We start from the raw sequence: 15418 nt of genomic DNA, 5'->3' as shown, positions 1-15418 counted from the left end.
AGACACATCTTTAAATGTGAGTTACAGAGATACAGCTCAACCATTTTAAAGCTTCAGAAGTCTTATTCGAGTTAGTAAATACTTCACTGTATACAATTAACTCTTGTTAAGGGAATATTTTTGGTCAAATGATTAAAGATGCTGTTTTTTTTTTTATTAGATTTCCCCCATGTTAAAATTTTGGCCTCCAGAGTGGTGGCATGGAGAGGCACTGTGGATTTAAGGTCATTAGGTCATGGAGGATATGCCCCTCAAGGGACTGTAATGGAGATCTTCCTGGTTCCAGATGTAATCACTGCTGGCACCTACTCCCACCATCACCCTATACCATGGGACCATGCAGCCTTGGATTTGAGCTTCCACAACTGGGAGGTGGAAACAATCCCCAAAGCCTATTTAAGTACTCCACATTTGGTATTTCACTGTTGTGACAAAGTTAGACACAAGCCACTTCCCACGTCTCACCCAATCCTGTGTCTTTGAGCGAAGACTCATGTTAGGTGTACTCTTTCATGTAGGCTGCAGCTAAGCTCTATGGAACATAAATGTCACGTGTCAGGTTTAGAATGAAGGGAGTCACAAAATCGAAAATAGAAAACAAGTTGTAAATTTACCTATTCCTGTCCAAATTGATAAACACCTGCCCAGGGGATCGTGAAAGGGTCCCAGACCTACTCTACAGCGTAAAGATTGAAGGGAACAATTCTTAAGTATTTTCTAGTCTTGAAACAGAAGTCAAAGGGCTAGAAAGATGGAGAGATGGCCCAGCCAGGCAAGCGCTAGTCTCACGGGCACGAATACCCGAGTTTGAGCTCCAACATGGTTTTCATTTTGTTTGTCTTTAAAGGCCAGTCACAGTGGCACATACTGTATTACCACTGCTAGGGAGTCAGAGATGGGCAGATCCCTGTGGCTCGCTGGCCAGCCAGTCTAGCATACTTGGCAAGTTTCAAGGCCATGAAACCGCTTCTTTTCCTCCTCCCAAAAGAAAAAAAAAGTGGATGGTGCCTGAGGACTGACTCAAGGTTGCCCTCTGGCTTTGCCTGAGTGCATACATGTATGAACACACAAGACACAAGTTTTGCTGCAGTCTCTTTATTTCCAAGTCCAATCAATGACCCCATCTCCCCGTTCTTTTCTTATGCAGGTAACAGATGAGACCTATAATAACCGCTGAACCCGCTAACGCAGCCACAGCAGCCACTGTTTTAGGAGCAGTGTCGCTGGCAATCTCGTCCATTTCAGGGTTCACAACACCTACAGAGAGAAGGTAGTCAGGTCATAAGGTCATGCTGAGCCCTTCTACAGAAGTTAAGCCTCTATCACGCATTTTATTTTTTGGAAGTTTGTGGTAGGATGCAGACTCTCCTTCACCCCATTGCTACCTCCATCCTTCCCTGCTTCATTCACACCTGCTCTTCTCCCTGTCAGTACCGTTTGTTGTCTCCATCTCAAGCCAGATGAGCCTGGGGGTCTCAGAGTGACTAATGCAATGTCCTGATGGCTAGCTATCCGTGTGTGTGTGTGTGTGTGTGTGTGTGTGTGTGTGTGTGTGTGTGATGCCACAGGGCAATTGGCTAGAGATTTAAGACAGCTTAATTTCACATTCTAGGTCTAGAGTGGAGGCCCCCTGGGTGCATCTATAGATGGTTACAGGAGAATAATCTCCTGTGGATTTCAGGGATGCTCATGCTTCTTAACCTACTCATCTGCCAGCAATATGCACCCAATTTCTTGGTATGGTAGGCAGCAATCCTCTTAAAAGATGTAGTGTGGTATAGAGAATCCATTACGACGTCCAGCACGAGAATAGAATTGTTAGAAGCAACACCATGTTTCATGAACAAGACCATGGCTAAGAGCCCCATGCATCCTACATAGTGATAGCAAGACTGCAATAAAGCAAGTCTATCAGTTGGCACTGAGCATGATCCTGTTGGTGTCAAGATTTGCAGAAGAGCCTACAAAGGGTTCTAGGCTCCCTAGGAAGGGAACTTACTTTTCTTTGTTCTTGTTTTGGTTTTATCATTAAACTTTTTGGCAGAAAAAAAAAGCAGAACAAAAAATAATTCAGAAGTACCCCAGACTTTGAATCTGTACCTTTAACCGAAGAGTCATCTGACAAGAAGAGAATAGGTCCTGGAAGGCTGACTGTCATTGTGTCTTCTCTGGTGGCCTCTGTGGAGGAGACAGATAATCAAGGTTGTGTTTGACTCTGGAGTAGTGGAGTGTGCCAGAGGCATTAGGGTCCCTAGAAGATGCTCCATGGAGTATCCTGTGACATGAAATCCACCTGTCTGCCATGGATAGATTCTCAAACGATGGGTTCATCAGGGTAAAGGAGAACCTGTGCATCTCAGGACCGCCATTGGTAAAGACTGGGGAAGGATGTTTCTTGGGAGAAGGTATTACTATTCTAAAGTATACTCAGGATTAGAAAATTGAGGCTTGCTTTGAGCGACAAGGACAGGAGTTGTTTTTACCTCGTTTGCTCCTCGGTGGTGCAGGGCAAGTCACAGAGCAGAGGGGGGAGTCACGGGAACCTTGGTTGCAGATCAAGGCACTGCAGTGGAAGTAGATCTGGAAGAAGAGGAAGAGCGTCAAGTGGGACAGTGCAATCACTGTCAACCTGCCCCAGCTCACTTTTTGATCACATACCAGGCTGGAGAGTCCCTGCGCCTCTGACACGAAGGCAAAGGTCTTCACGTCAAACCTCTGGTAGTGAGTGGGATGGGCCATGGAGGAAGCAGCTGGATGGAAAGTAGTACGGTAGTTGTCCAGTTCGTATTCACAGCTGGGAAACAGGCACCAGGATAGGGGCATCAGCTACAGGAACCTGCACTTGACCATTTATACAAGGTGAGTCACACGTGACACAGCTATGTCTATAGAGTCTGATTTATGTCTTTTTGACTGGACCTAGCCACCAGTATTTATGAAGTTTTAAGTTATGTGTAACACCTGTATTCTACTATATAACACAAATATGTACTTGTTTTACCAAGTGAATTCAACAAATTCAAGTTGTGACCACACTCCTATTGTGTGTGTGTTTTACTTAAGATACCTGCTTACTTATTCCGCAAACATGATTTTCTCCTGTGTCCTACATAGTAAATGTTTGCAACAGAAATAGAGAATCCTTGCCATCCTGTTTTACACACTAGCAAGTGATGATGTCATTAAGGATGGGAAGAACAAAGGTGTAAAGACTAACAGGGATGAAGGGATTGGGGCTGGCCACAGAGAGAGGAGATACTTGGGCAAATCTTCAAAGGTAAAGGCATGCATTGTGCGACTGAATGGGATGTACACGAGCTTGAGGCAAGAGGCTAACTGCAAGTTTAGAGCTTGTGACATATTCTCACAGAGCCAAGAAAGCTGAAGCAAAGCTCTTTGCAGGTAAGAGACTCTGGGGGAGACGCTTCAGGCAGAGCTGAGAGGACAACTACCTATAGCCCAAAGCAGTGTCCACATTTGTTTAGAGCCAAGTGGGCATTCTAATCCCAGCTCCACCACTTACTGAAGCTACAGCTTGGATCCCCTCAGGAAGGTGGCTGGTGTTCCTCAGGTGATGGGATGGGATGCATGACAGCCTGGCATATGTTAGGGATTCTGTGAATGAACACTAGAATTCTCCCTCTCATGATAAAGATGCAACAGAACCAGATGTTTTGGAGAGGGGCCCATTCCTTGGGAGTCTAGGGTAATAGAAAAAAAAAAAAACAGCACGAGCCACCCAACTAGACCAAGGACTGAGGACAACAAGGATCAACCCTGGGAATTCATGACCAAGGTCACCTTTAAGCCTTAAGAGGATGGTTTTCAATCACTGCTGGCAAGTTAGAATACATACCCATCCACGACAATCTGCCACTGGGGGACAGAGGCTGGGTTCATAGAGGATGTCGCCCAACAGTCATCTAGAACCAGCTTGAGGTTGGGATCATTCCTGTTCAAGACAGCTACTTCCATGTAGATTGGCTGGCGGAGGTATCTCACGAGGGGGTACTCATCCTTCCGGTAAGGTTGTTGGTAGGATTTGTCTGCAATTGACAGAAACCTCTTCATGATTGAGGTGCCCAGCTGGCTGTAACATAGGTTAGGCTGGCAGCACTAGAGTGTGCATTTTAGGGGGAAAATCCCTCGAACTGTTTCGTTTATTAGCTCAAGCTGTGACAACTCACCTGGGTAGGTTTGTAGGACCAACACCAGTGGACCTGGCTTTACAGAGGCCTCTGGAGAAGAAAGGCTTTTGATATTGGCACTTAGTAGTATGCTGTCTCTGAGGTAATGACACCTCACAGTCATTCTGGAAAATTTTGGGTAGGGAGAGATGAAGAATTATGTTAACAACAACAACAAATCCCTCTAGTTTAAAGCTAAAGCTTAAAGAAAACCCACCCAAGTAGAAATTGTACCACACCTGAACTCACTCTCTCTGAATATTATGCTTGGTGGTAGATTTTTCCAGAGAGCATGGATTTCATTCTCATAGATGACTTTATCACCTTCAAACTTAAATATTAGAAAACGCTGGTCAACAAAGTACTTACTTCGAAAGTAAGTCCTAACGCCTTACCTTCGGTTACTACTTACTTTCTGCTGTGTTCCACATCCATTCAGAGGTATGTGAAACCTTGCGAGCCCCTGAGACTGAGACCTGAAGGTAGGCTGGCAGGAGGAGTTTCCCACCAGGAGGGTGTTCAGGTTCAGAGCAGGCTTTGTTTGGTGACTGTAGACCTCAAAGTCCATAAATCCATCCTGTGTACACAGCTCATCTGTAACTGGACAACAGTAAAGCTTTAGAGAAAAACTGACTCCACCTTGTGACATTGCCCACCAGCCTTGAAGCGTTAAGATGGATCTAGCAACTGTGAGTTGTCTCAAGTCTTTGTGAGTTGTCTCAAGTCTTTGATGGGACAGCTTGAGTTACAAGAGAATGTAAGTTACCATCAACATAGCATCATCAACGTACAGATCAGGAGACATTGAAAGGCCACAGAGGTGATGAGGCCACCAAAGAAAACTCCCAGAAAGGATTCAGTCTGGATTGACTCTGTAGTACTAGGTTTCATTGTGTCCTTTCTCAAGTCTTGAGTTTCAGATTTTTTTTTTTTTAACTAGAGAATCCCAACTGGTAAGCTATATTTTAAAAATCCAATAGAACTCTGAAACCTCAAACTGAGGGTTCTGAGCACTTTGGTAAGGGCTAGTCAGCTTGAGCTCACAAATCGCAGGCAATCTGAGGAGAAACTGAGAAGGTAGCTTTTTATGATCAGGATTGTCCTGAGCTGGTCTGGGTGAGGGAGGAAAGAGAAGCAAGGCTCACTCAACCAGGATTCCTTTTCAGAGTTTGTGGGAGTCTCAGGAACTCTAGAGAGTTTTAACTAACCAGAAGCTTTTAGTCTTTGTCCCTGGATGGAAGACTCTGGATCTAACTCGGTATATCTGGATTTCTTAAATTCAGCAGTTATAGAATGTTTAGGAGTGGTAGCCACACTTGACCCCCATCCTAGAACTTAGACTGTCGTTTCTGATACGAGTCATCCTTCGTTCTCTCTGAGCATGAATCAGAATCTTGGCGTCTGTTGTATTTTCTCACATGCATTAACAGAAATGAAAACAAACAAAAAACCAAAACCCCAGATAATTTTGATTAAAAAAAAAGTTACCTATAGAGACTGGTGGCTCACAGTGGCACTCAGGTTCGGTCACCATGGTTACCATGTGCGATTGAAGGCGAAAGGTCAGACCGAGTGAAGAGAAGTAGAACTGATAGGATGGACATTTTTCAGAGGGCTGAAATGAGAGGATGTCAACCGGCCATCACAGGGAGCAGTAGTCCCTGAACACTTGCAGAGCACGCTTCAGACTGATCTAGTTTCCTTCTAAGCCAAAGCAAAACAGCTGTCACTTCCTCAGGATGCTCCTCTAGGTAGGAAGTTTATTGTTTCAAACTCATGTCCTAAAGTACCCAGGACTTCATGCTCTTTGTGCTATTAGTCATAAAAGTTTGAATTAACCACAAATCAAACTGCAAAGAATAGTGGACTCTCTTGCCAAGCTCAAGGAGGACTCAAAAGAACCCCACAGAGGTTACAAAATGCTATTGCTCTGCATGCCCTGACAATCTATCCTTGGTAGCTGCATCCATCAAGACTAGCCTCAGACAATAGGAGACTCTTTTGTTTGGATCAAGTTGTCCTGTCATAACAGGGCATAGTGAAGGCTCATCATTAGATGTATTACAAGTAGTTTGTAATTGTCAGATGAACTGAGAAAAATGTAGCAAAGTATCCACATGTGGAAGTTAAAGAGATGATATGGGAGAGTAGCTTTCCTTAAAAAAATCATTTATGTCAAAAAAACCTGAGCCCTGGGGGCCCTGAAGAGAATGATACTCCAACCAAGGACAATGCATGGCGAAGACCTAAAACCCTGGCTCAGATGTAGCCTATAGACTCAGTCTCCAAAATAGGGTCCCTCATAAGGGGTGCAGGGACTGCTTCTGGCATGAACTCAGTGGCCAGCTCTCTGATCATCTCCCCTGGGGGTTAAGCTTTGCCAGGCTACAGAGGAAGACAATGCAAGCAGCCCTGATGAGACCTGCTAGGCTAGGGTCAAATAGAAGGGGAGGAGGGCCTCCTCTCCTCTGTCAGTGGACTAGGGAAGGGGCATGGGGGGAGAAAAGGGATGGTGGGTAGGATTGGGAAGAGACAAGGGAGGGGGCCACAGCTGGGATACAAATTGAATAAATTGTAATAAATGGTAATAATTAAAAAAAAGAAAAAAATTGTTTATGTAAGGTGATCAAGATAGGCTTTGCACCGTTTAAACCCATCACTCTAGCAAGTAGGCTTTCCGGGCAAGTCATGAGTTGTATCATATTACCCTCAAGAGCATACTTCAGTAGGCTCTGACATTCAGGGGATCACAGACATACTTTCGTTTTCAGGAGAGTTTTTCTGAAATGCAGTCTCAGGCCATTTGTTTCTTCTTTGTCAATCCCAATGGCATGCCATTCGCTTTCGTGGATGTCCCTTTGCTCAAAGCCCACGGAGTTTAGCTTCCCAGGAAATTCTGGTATGGCGAGGGTCATGTGCGTGGCATTACAAGCCACAGAGAGCTCTGCAGGGAGTGGTTGACAGAATGCCCATCAGCTGCTCGAGTAAGCCCAACAGCAATGTTCCCCAATGCTGAAGCTGTGCCCTCTTGGGCCTCACCTGATGCACAGATAGCTTGTGATTGGAAGATGCTCTGCTGCCCGAAAGAGGAGTATGAAAACTTGAGGACCACAGTATAGAGATGGCTGCTCCCTTCCTGGAGGTCAGGATTGTGAAGATATTAGTCTGAGCCTCTAAGCAACAAGAATCAACATATACTCAATCATTGGGCATCATGTTGGCACAAATTAAGTGTAGGCATTTGGTCCAATCACTGTCAAGGTGTTCCAGTATTAACCTTGACTTCTATAATGCGTGGAAAACTCATGCCGTCTGCAAATATCACCCATAGCTGACTGTTTCTAGGAGACAGGAGTAAGAACTAGCCATATTCTATGACAATTTAGTAGTGTTGGTCAGAATGCTTATCGAGATCAGAAATCCTATTATGCTCAAGGTGAAAAAAAAATGTTTTATTAAAGTAGCCAGTGTAGGAGCATGTGCCAGCACCTCTCCCAAGCACCATATCCTAAGAAATGCAACATTAAACAATTGTCCTTGCACAGCAGAGCATAGAACCACAAAACCTAGTTTTGCTATTATCCACCTAACGTGTGGTTGTGTGTGCGTGTGCGTGTGTGTGTGTGAAGCTTTTACGCAGTGGACAGCACAGGTTCACACAGCACCACCGCAAACACGGGCAAGGCGCTGCACGAGCATGTTGCTACAGCTATCATAGCCAGGCAATGAGACTTTCAACTCTACTAGTCTTATGCCATGGTTCATCACTGGCCTAAACATTATGTAGAATGTGATTATGACACATTCGTTTAATGTCTCACAGATGATGTAGAAGACAAGGTAAACAATCCCACCCAAGCAGAACACCTTAATCCCTAAGACTCACAACAGCCCTTGCTCTACATTGTGCTTTGAATGCACGCCTGCAAAAAGGGGGAGAGTGGATAGCCAAGGCCCATGTCTCTTCTTCACCATTGCATTCCTATGATCCAATGATGTGCTTGGTATTAGAACTTACCGGTTGTTTGAGACAGTCTCACTGTGTAGTGTGCTTAAGCTCACAAGCCTCCTGCCTCAGCTTCCCAGGTTCTAGAACTAGAAGTGTATGCCAACCCTCCCAGCTAACCTTTTAGGGTTTGGTTTTTCTTTTGAGACAGGGTTTCTCTATGTAGCCTTGGATGTCCTGGACTCACTCTGTTGACCAGGCTGGCCTCAAACTCAGAAATCCACCGGCCTCTGCCTCCCTCAGTGCTGGGATTATAGGCGTGCGCCACTGTGCCCGGTTTAAACATCCTTTAAAAATTGGCAATGTAGCCCATCTCTTAAGGGCATGGTTGAGGTCGGGCTTGGGCTTAAGAATATTGGCCATTCCCTTGATGGTGACATAAAAGGGTTTTCCCACCTACCACATAGTGGGCTACTCCAGTAGCATTGGCTGGCACTTCGAGGGTTATTCTCTGGGGGTCAATCAGAAGATTAAATCCTTGTCTTAGGGCATCTCTCAGGGGCAGAATGTGGATGCTTGTACCACTGTCAATTTCAACCATCCATCCTTTGGCAGACACACTCTTCAAAAGTCAAAAGACATGTGGATAGTTCCAAGTGGTCCTCTGAGCTACACTTACATGCTTACAACACACTCACTCACTCACTCACGCAGGCACAAACTGAAGACAAGCGTTGTTTGAAAGACGGGCACTTAATCATGAGAACCTAATGCTTCTTCAGATTAAAGTGACAATGAGCTTTAGCATGAATCAAGTGTTTCATAAGTGGAGAACTGCATTCTGGGAATTAGAGAGACGACTCAGTGACTACTTTCTGCTCTTCCTCTGGAACCAAATTCAGTTCTCAGAATCCAGGTCACTTTAACTTCTCTCCTCTGTGCCTGGACAGGACACCTTCTCCCGTCCTCTTCAGGAACCCCCTCACCTATGGTATGCACACGTGTGAGCATGCACACACACAGACACACAGACACACAGGTGTGCGCACACACACAGGTTCAAAAAAGAAAACAAGACAATAAACTGTACTCTTACCGGATTTTCATCAGCAAGGTTAGAGAAAAGGTGTGTGAAAGAAAACTGGAAAGAAGAAAAAAAAAAACAAAAACAGTTAAGAGGAAGTTTCTGAAGTTCTGCCGCCTGCTATTTTGCAGGAAACACCCCACACAGGCCAGATGTGTCTTCCAGTCCTGCCCTGGGGCTTTACCCCTTTGTGTTTCCAGCATCCAAAGGCCTTACACTGGAAAAGCTAGGCTAGATCCAGTTACAAACCGAAGCACTAGGCTCTTACACACACAACCTTCACAGTATGTACGGAAATGAGTATGGCACTAAGCTGTTGGTGCCATGATAAAAGTACAGGTACGAGTGGTTCACTGTGAATATAAGCCTATTGAGTGCAAACACACAAACAAAACGGCCATTTTCATGAATTTACTGTTTTAGTTTGGGGGCAGGGCCTGGAATGTGCTCTCAGCCAGTCCTATGAGTGACTGAAGATATTTGAGGCTTTTCTATTGCCAGGCAGGATGTGCTCAATACTATGTCCACTCAGTCCTTAGAGCCACCCTGTCAGGTCAATGTGGTTCCTCCACTTGGAAAGTCTCAGTTACAAAGCCTCAGCGTAGTTGAGAAAATGCATCATGGTCACACAGCAAGACAGCAAAAGCAAACTGAAAGTCATCCTGCGGCTAAGCCCAGCTACATCCACACTGCCATTCTATTTCCCCTGCAATAGCCCTGCGATGGGTGATCATCCCATATCACTCACAGATACGAAATCCTTAGTGCAGACTACAATTGGTGATTTCTCAGGGATATGTGTCTTCAGAAATGGACAGAAGAACTGATGCATGCCATCTTTATATTGTACGTCAGTATTGTTGTCCTGGACTCTGATGTTCAGCTGGTATCCGCCAATCTATGTGCAAAAAAAAAAAATAGTAAGAATGAGGAAGTTGATTCCTCAGTGGGAAGCCAATTCTAGAACACTAGATTTCTGTCCCAGGACAGTAGCAACACATTTAAGTTCAGCAATACAAGTTCCTGAAGGCGCTTCATTCCTTTGCCAGCAGAGACTATAGCTAGCTCCAAAGACACCTTTATAAGGCTCACAGGTTGAGAGCAGAGTTCAAAGGTTAAGGATAAGTGTGGTTTCCTGTCATGTGTCTCTCATGTTTTATTGTCTTATGTTGGAAATTATGGTCATAGTCCCAGACATCTACACAGGTTTTTCAAATATAACCACTCAGCAACTTAGTAGATGCATCTAAGTTGAATGGAGCCATCTTTGTTAGCCCTGACCTCAGAAGACTTAGGCTAAGAGAAGACAATTGTTACCTAACAAATGTTAGATAGTAACCGTCTTAGAATTTATGTCATCTTAACTTTGAAAACAATTCTTAATTCAAAGATCATTACACAAAGGCTATGAGACTGGATGTGGCCTCTCACGGGTTGCAGTTCGGAGACACTGAAGCCAGGGGAATGCAACTCTTAAGCATCTCGAATTGATAAGGCCCGAATTCGTAGAAGGACAGCAAGTTGAAGGGGATATATGATAGGGAATTCTGGGAGGAGTTGGAGTGCGTGAGAGGGGTGGGTATGACAAACACAAATCATGTGTGTATCAAACTTTCAAAGGATGGGTAAGGAAAAGTTTAAGTCAGTGCAGATCTTCACAAATGATAGATGACTTTTCTGGGCCATCACAGTGGGTTTCAGTGGGCCAGATGAGTGCTGGGAAAGCAGATCTATGAACATACACAAAGCTTACACTGTAGGCTCCAGCATTAGGGTCAGATGGTGCAGCCTGTTAAAACAGATGATTCCAGGACACACCCCAATCCGCATCACCTGAAATTCTCGAACACACCCTGAACCCCCAGGTGATTCTTTGCACAGGGAAGCTTGAGAACTTCTGCCACATGGTAGGGTTTTATTACACCTAATGACCCTGATTGGGTAATCCTGGTGCTTGGCAATAGAGAAACCCTTATTGCTTAGCAACTGTTTGCTTTTTAACACCTGTTCTTAGGGTAGGCTCACCTATCTGCTGGCAACAAAAACAGCCTTCCATCTCACACAGAGGTTAGATTAAAATAGCTCTCTGCCCAAGCGTTTGCTTTGTCTAAGTCGTGTGCCCTGCCTTCATTTCTAAAGGATTAATGTCTATACCCTGTGGAGATGGCAGCATCTTTCCCATGTCCAATAAGCAAATAGAGGCATAGCAAGGTTAAGTAGCTTACTTGAAGTCAAACCCAGGGCTAATATAGCTCAAGCACTGGGCTTCTCCAACACCTGTATTTCAGGCCTTCTGTTCCCTAAGCATTGTAGGCTATTTGACAGTATTTTTGACTTGTACCCACATAGCTTCCAGAATGTTTCTAGGCATGATCAAAACTGTCCTCTGAGTATGTTAGACACACACCAAAATAAGCCAATCTGGTTGAGGACTATTGTCCTATTTTAAAGACTAAATTTTAAAGACTAAATCCAGCTACCAAGTTGAATACCAGTAATGATTAGGTTTCTACTCCCCAAATGACTCCTTAAAAGCAATTACTTACCACTCTCCGAGTACAGATTTCATAAGGGAACTTCAGGATGAGATTTTCTGAATCCAGGGCATAAGTGCAGTTTATAATTTCAACACCAAAGTCATCTATAGAAGACAGATAGCCAAGAATGCATCCCAGTGGCAGAGCCAACTGAAGGTTCTGAGCCAGGAATCCACACATCTAAGGCATGTTTACCACTTATGATGAAACTTGGTGATGTGATTAAACTTGGAAGTTTCCCACTGGATCCCAGATAAGCCATACTACCCAGGAAGGCAGGCATCCCCCCTTTGGGTGGCACTGGACAAGTCAGGGACCCCCATGGCACTAGGGGAGATGGATGCCAGTTGCTCCAAGGGTTGGACTCTGTGTGCCCAAATAGACATGCCCCCGCTTCCTACAAATTGGAATTACAATTAAGTAGGACATATTACATACCAACCACAGAAGGGTTCAGTCTTTCCATGTCAGAACTACTTGGAAACTTAACTGTCACATCATCTTCACCACAAATGACAGTGCCTGGAAAACAGATGAAGTATTTGGAGGTCTTTGAAGTTACAGGAGACACTATTGCTACAGGTGAGTGTGGAAACATCATCTTCCTCAATAGCACGAAAGAGTGCTGCCAGTCGAGGAAGGGGAGGACACGCTTACCCTCAGGAAGGTCACAGATTGAGATTTACAAATTTCGGTAAAGATCCCAGAGCTTTAAGAGTGTTCCCTTTCAACAATTAGGGCTCCAAGGAGAACTCCAGCTTTGAGTTAACAAGCCAGGTTCAGACACCTTAACAAGGAGCTGCCGGCTGTGGGGATGGTAGGTCTCAAGATCAGAAACTTGTTCTATGGTCTTCCAAATTAAAGCTTTTTAAGAGGAAAATTTTGGGTAAGCCCCGGGGGGGAATTTTTTTTTTTGCCTTATTCTTATTTTTTTTTTTTTTTTTTAAGAACAAACTCTGCCTTTCTGCAGCCTCTGACTCAGGGGAAAGTCTCCAGAGCCCTTGGGTTCACAGGAAGAGTTCTGGCTGTGTCTGACACTGATGCCTTAAGATTAAGGCCTAGATGAAGAATCATGGACTTGTGCTAGGTACCAGAAAGCACCAAGTAGCAAGGCTTGCTACTTGGGAAGCAGCACAGACGTTCTTTTGAATTCTTACCTTTGGCTGACATAGCAAGCCCACAGATAAGCAGGAGAAATTCTTTAGTGACTAACATAAGAGGGGAGCGAAGCCAGGCATGGAGGCACATACCTGAAAACCAGCATTGAGGAGGCTGAGGCAGGTGGATTGAGACATTGAATTGAGGGCCAACTGGGCTGCACAGCAAGTCCCTGTTGGGAGGGATGGGGAGAGAGAGGAGGGGAAGAGAGAGAACAGGGTGGAAAGCTAGTTCTTCTGCAGCCCTTTCTGTTTTGTAAGAGGGTTCTCTCACCCAAGAGACATACCTGGGAAGGCAGGATTCCCCAACTGGGAAAGACTTAATGAATTTACTGATGTCACAAGGGCAAATAAGAGAGAAAGCAACCTGTAGATGATAAGAGAGAGAGTGTGGCAAGAAAAAGTAAACTTAAGCAAATGAAAGCCAGTGCATTCCCTACCCTCATTCCCAGAATGCCTCACCTCCCGCAGCAAAGAGGACTCGCAGACTCTTCCCTCTGCCTACAGGCCATGTTGGAAGACAGGACCAGTGCACCCAGGCAGAGACTCTGCTGTTATAGCTGCAGATAGGATGGGACCTCACCCTTTCACCATTGGGGGCACCTGGATCTCTCAGCCCAGCTGAAAGGGAGGGATTTGGGAAGAAAGTCCCTTCTGATTGCCTCCAAGTTCTGCCAACAGCTTTTGAGCGGCCGAAGTGAAACCAGACTTTCCTGAAATTGGCCCCAGGTGAGCAAATTAGTGGCCCACCTCCATGATTTGGGTATAAAATTCAGATATTTTAAGCAAGATATTTACAACTCCAATGTAGTGAAAGATGCTGGGATTCATGAAGGAAGGGCATTTGTTCATACCAGTAAAGCTTTGCTGTGGGTGCTACATAGGAGAGAGAGTTAAAAAGAAATAAATTTAGGCAAGTAAGGCCATCACACCCTTACCCTTGCTCCCAGAATGTCTTGCTTCCTAACCCTAGTGGAAGTTGAAGGTCACTCCAGTGATGCTCAGGAAAGACTTTAATTTTTTTTTTAGATTTTTATTAATTACAGTTTATTCACTTTGTATCCCAGCTGTAGCCCCCCATCCCCTTCCAATCCTATCCTCCCTCCCTCTTCTTCTCCAATGCCCCTCCCCCAGTCCACTGATAGGGGAGGTCCTCCTCCCCTTCCATCTGACCCTAGTCTATCAGGTCACATCAGGACTGGCTTCTTTGTCTTCTGTGGACTGGTAAGGCTACTCCCCCCTCAGGTGGAGGTGATCAAAGAGCCAGCCCATGAGTTCATGTCAGAGACAGTCCCTTTTCCTATTACTGGGGAACCCTCTTGGACACTGAGCTGCTATAGGCAGGAAGGACTTTAAAAAAATAATAATAATAATAAATGAAACGTTTACTCCTAGAACTTTGGGAGAAAGAGGCAGGCGGATTACGCTGTGAGTTTGAGCCTGGTCTACAAAGCAAGTCCAGGACAGCAAACCCTATCTGATAAAACAAACAAAGAAACAAGCAAGCAAACAAAAAGGTTTAAGCATACTGAAAAGAAAAATATAAACACTTAAGAGTGCAGAAAGCAGGGAGTGACACTTCTGTAATTCTAGCAGTCAGAGACTGAGGACACACGGGGGATACACAACATTCATATATTATGAAACGTCACAGACTTTCTCTATAAACATCATATGTGGTAGCCAGGGAAACTCCATCTCTATAAACATCATTTGTGGTAGCCAGAGAAACTCCATTTCATGGCCGGCATCCATCTTGGTACCTAGTAGCCATTTGTCTCTGACTCTAGTCCCTGGCGCCCAGTAACCCTGACTTAGTGATCCCCAGCCCAAAATGCACAGCTCTGTCTCTCTCTTGTTATAACATGTCTAACTGCTTTTTTTTGGCTTCTGTAACTCCCTTACGCAGACACTCGAGGGTTGCTTTGGGTCACCATGACCTCTTGTCAGAACAGACCAGTGTAGTTATTGAAGGTTTTCACCTTTAAAAAAAACAAACAAAAAAACAAAAACAGAAACAAACAAAAAAACCCAAGCTTTCCATACTCCTTCTTCACAACATGCCTGAGATTCTGCTTTAAGGCTGTCATCCTGCTGGCAGCTAATCAATAAATCCTTTAATTATAACTGGATTGGGTCTGTGGTCTCTCCCCAAGCATCACAAGCTCCAGAACATCGTATGATTTAAACAAAAGCAAGACCCGGAGACGAAGTTTAAACACTGTTTGGGAGCCTCCTGTTACCAGTTACAACATTCCTGTGTCACATATAGTCATTTTTCAGGTATGCGTATAGTCACGTATCGCATATAACATACGTTCATTTATACGCTTGCATTGCATATACTCATTCCCATATGACTCAACACTCATTTTTAAGGGTTGTATAGTTAGTCTTTAGACCAACCAGTATTTATTTAACTGCTCCTTCCTGGTAGCTGTTAAAACCTGGTAAGTTTTCAGTTTTTTGTCACTTTAAACAAGAGGATGACTATGCTTTTGAGACAG

General features: G+C 44.6%; 1 protein-coding gene across 1 annotated transcript; it reads right to left on the bottom strand.

Moving 5' to 3' along the window:
- Nucleotides 1–1111: 1111 nt before the first annotated feature.
- On the bottom strand, nucleotides 1112–13423 carry Zp2 (zona pellucida glycoprotein 2). The gene is given in 20 exon segments (XM_055627614.1): nucleotides 1112–1257; nucleotides 2101–2178; nucleotides 2484–2580; nucleotides 2659–2774; nucleotides 2777–2794; nucleotides 3857–3881; nucleotides 3883–4046; nucleotides 4188–4312; nucleotides 4427–4518; nucleotides 4600–4787; nucleotides 5676–5802; nucleotides 6947–7131; nucleotides 7227–7323; nucleotides 8594–8755; nucleotides 9224–9274; nucleotides 9966–10115; nucleotides 11764–11858; nucleotides 12193–12276; nucleotides 13199–13287; nucleotides 13374–13423. Coding segments are annotated over 20 exon segments (2139 nt in total).
- Between the last annotated feature and the right edge of the window lie 1995 nt (nucleotides 13424–15418).

The sequence above is a fragment of the Psammomys obesus genome, unplaced genomic scaffold (assembly GCF_907164565.1).
Source record: "Psammomys obesus unplaced genomic scaffold, mPsaObe1.curated_primary_1811, whole genome shotgun sequence".
NCBI lineage: Eukaryota > Metazoa > Chordata > Mammalia > Rodentia > Muridae > Psammomys > Psammomys obesus.
The sequence above is the reverse complement of the archived record's forward strand: the minus strand, read 5'-3'. Positions and strand labels throughout refer to the sequence as shown.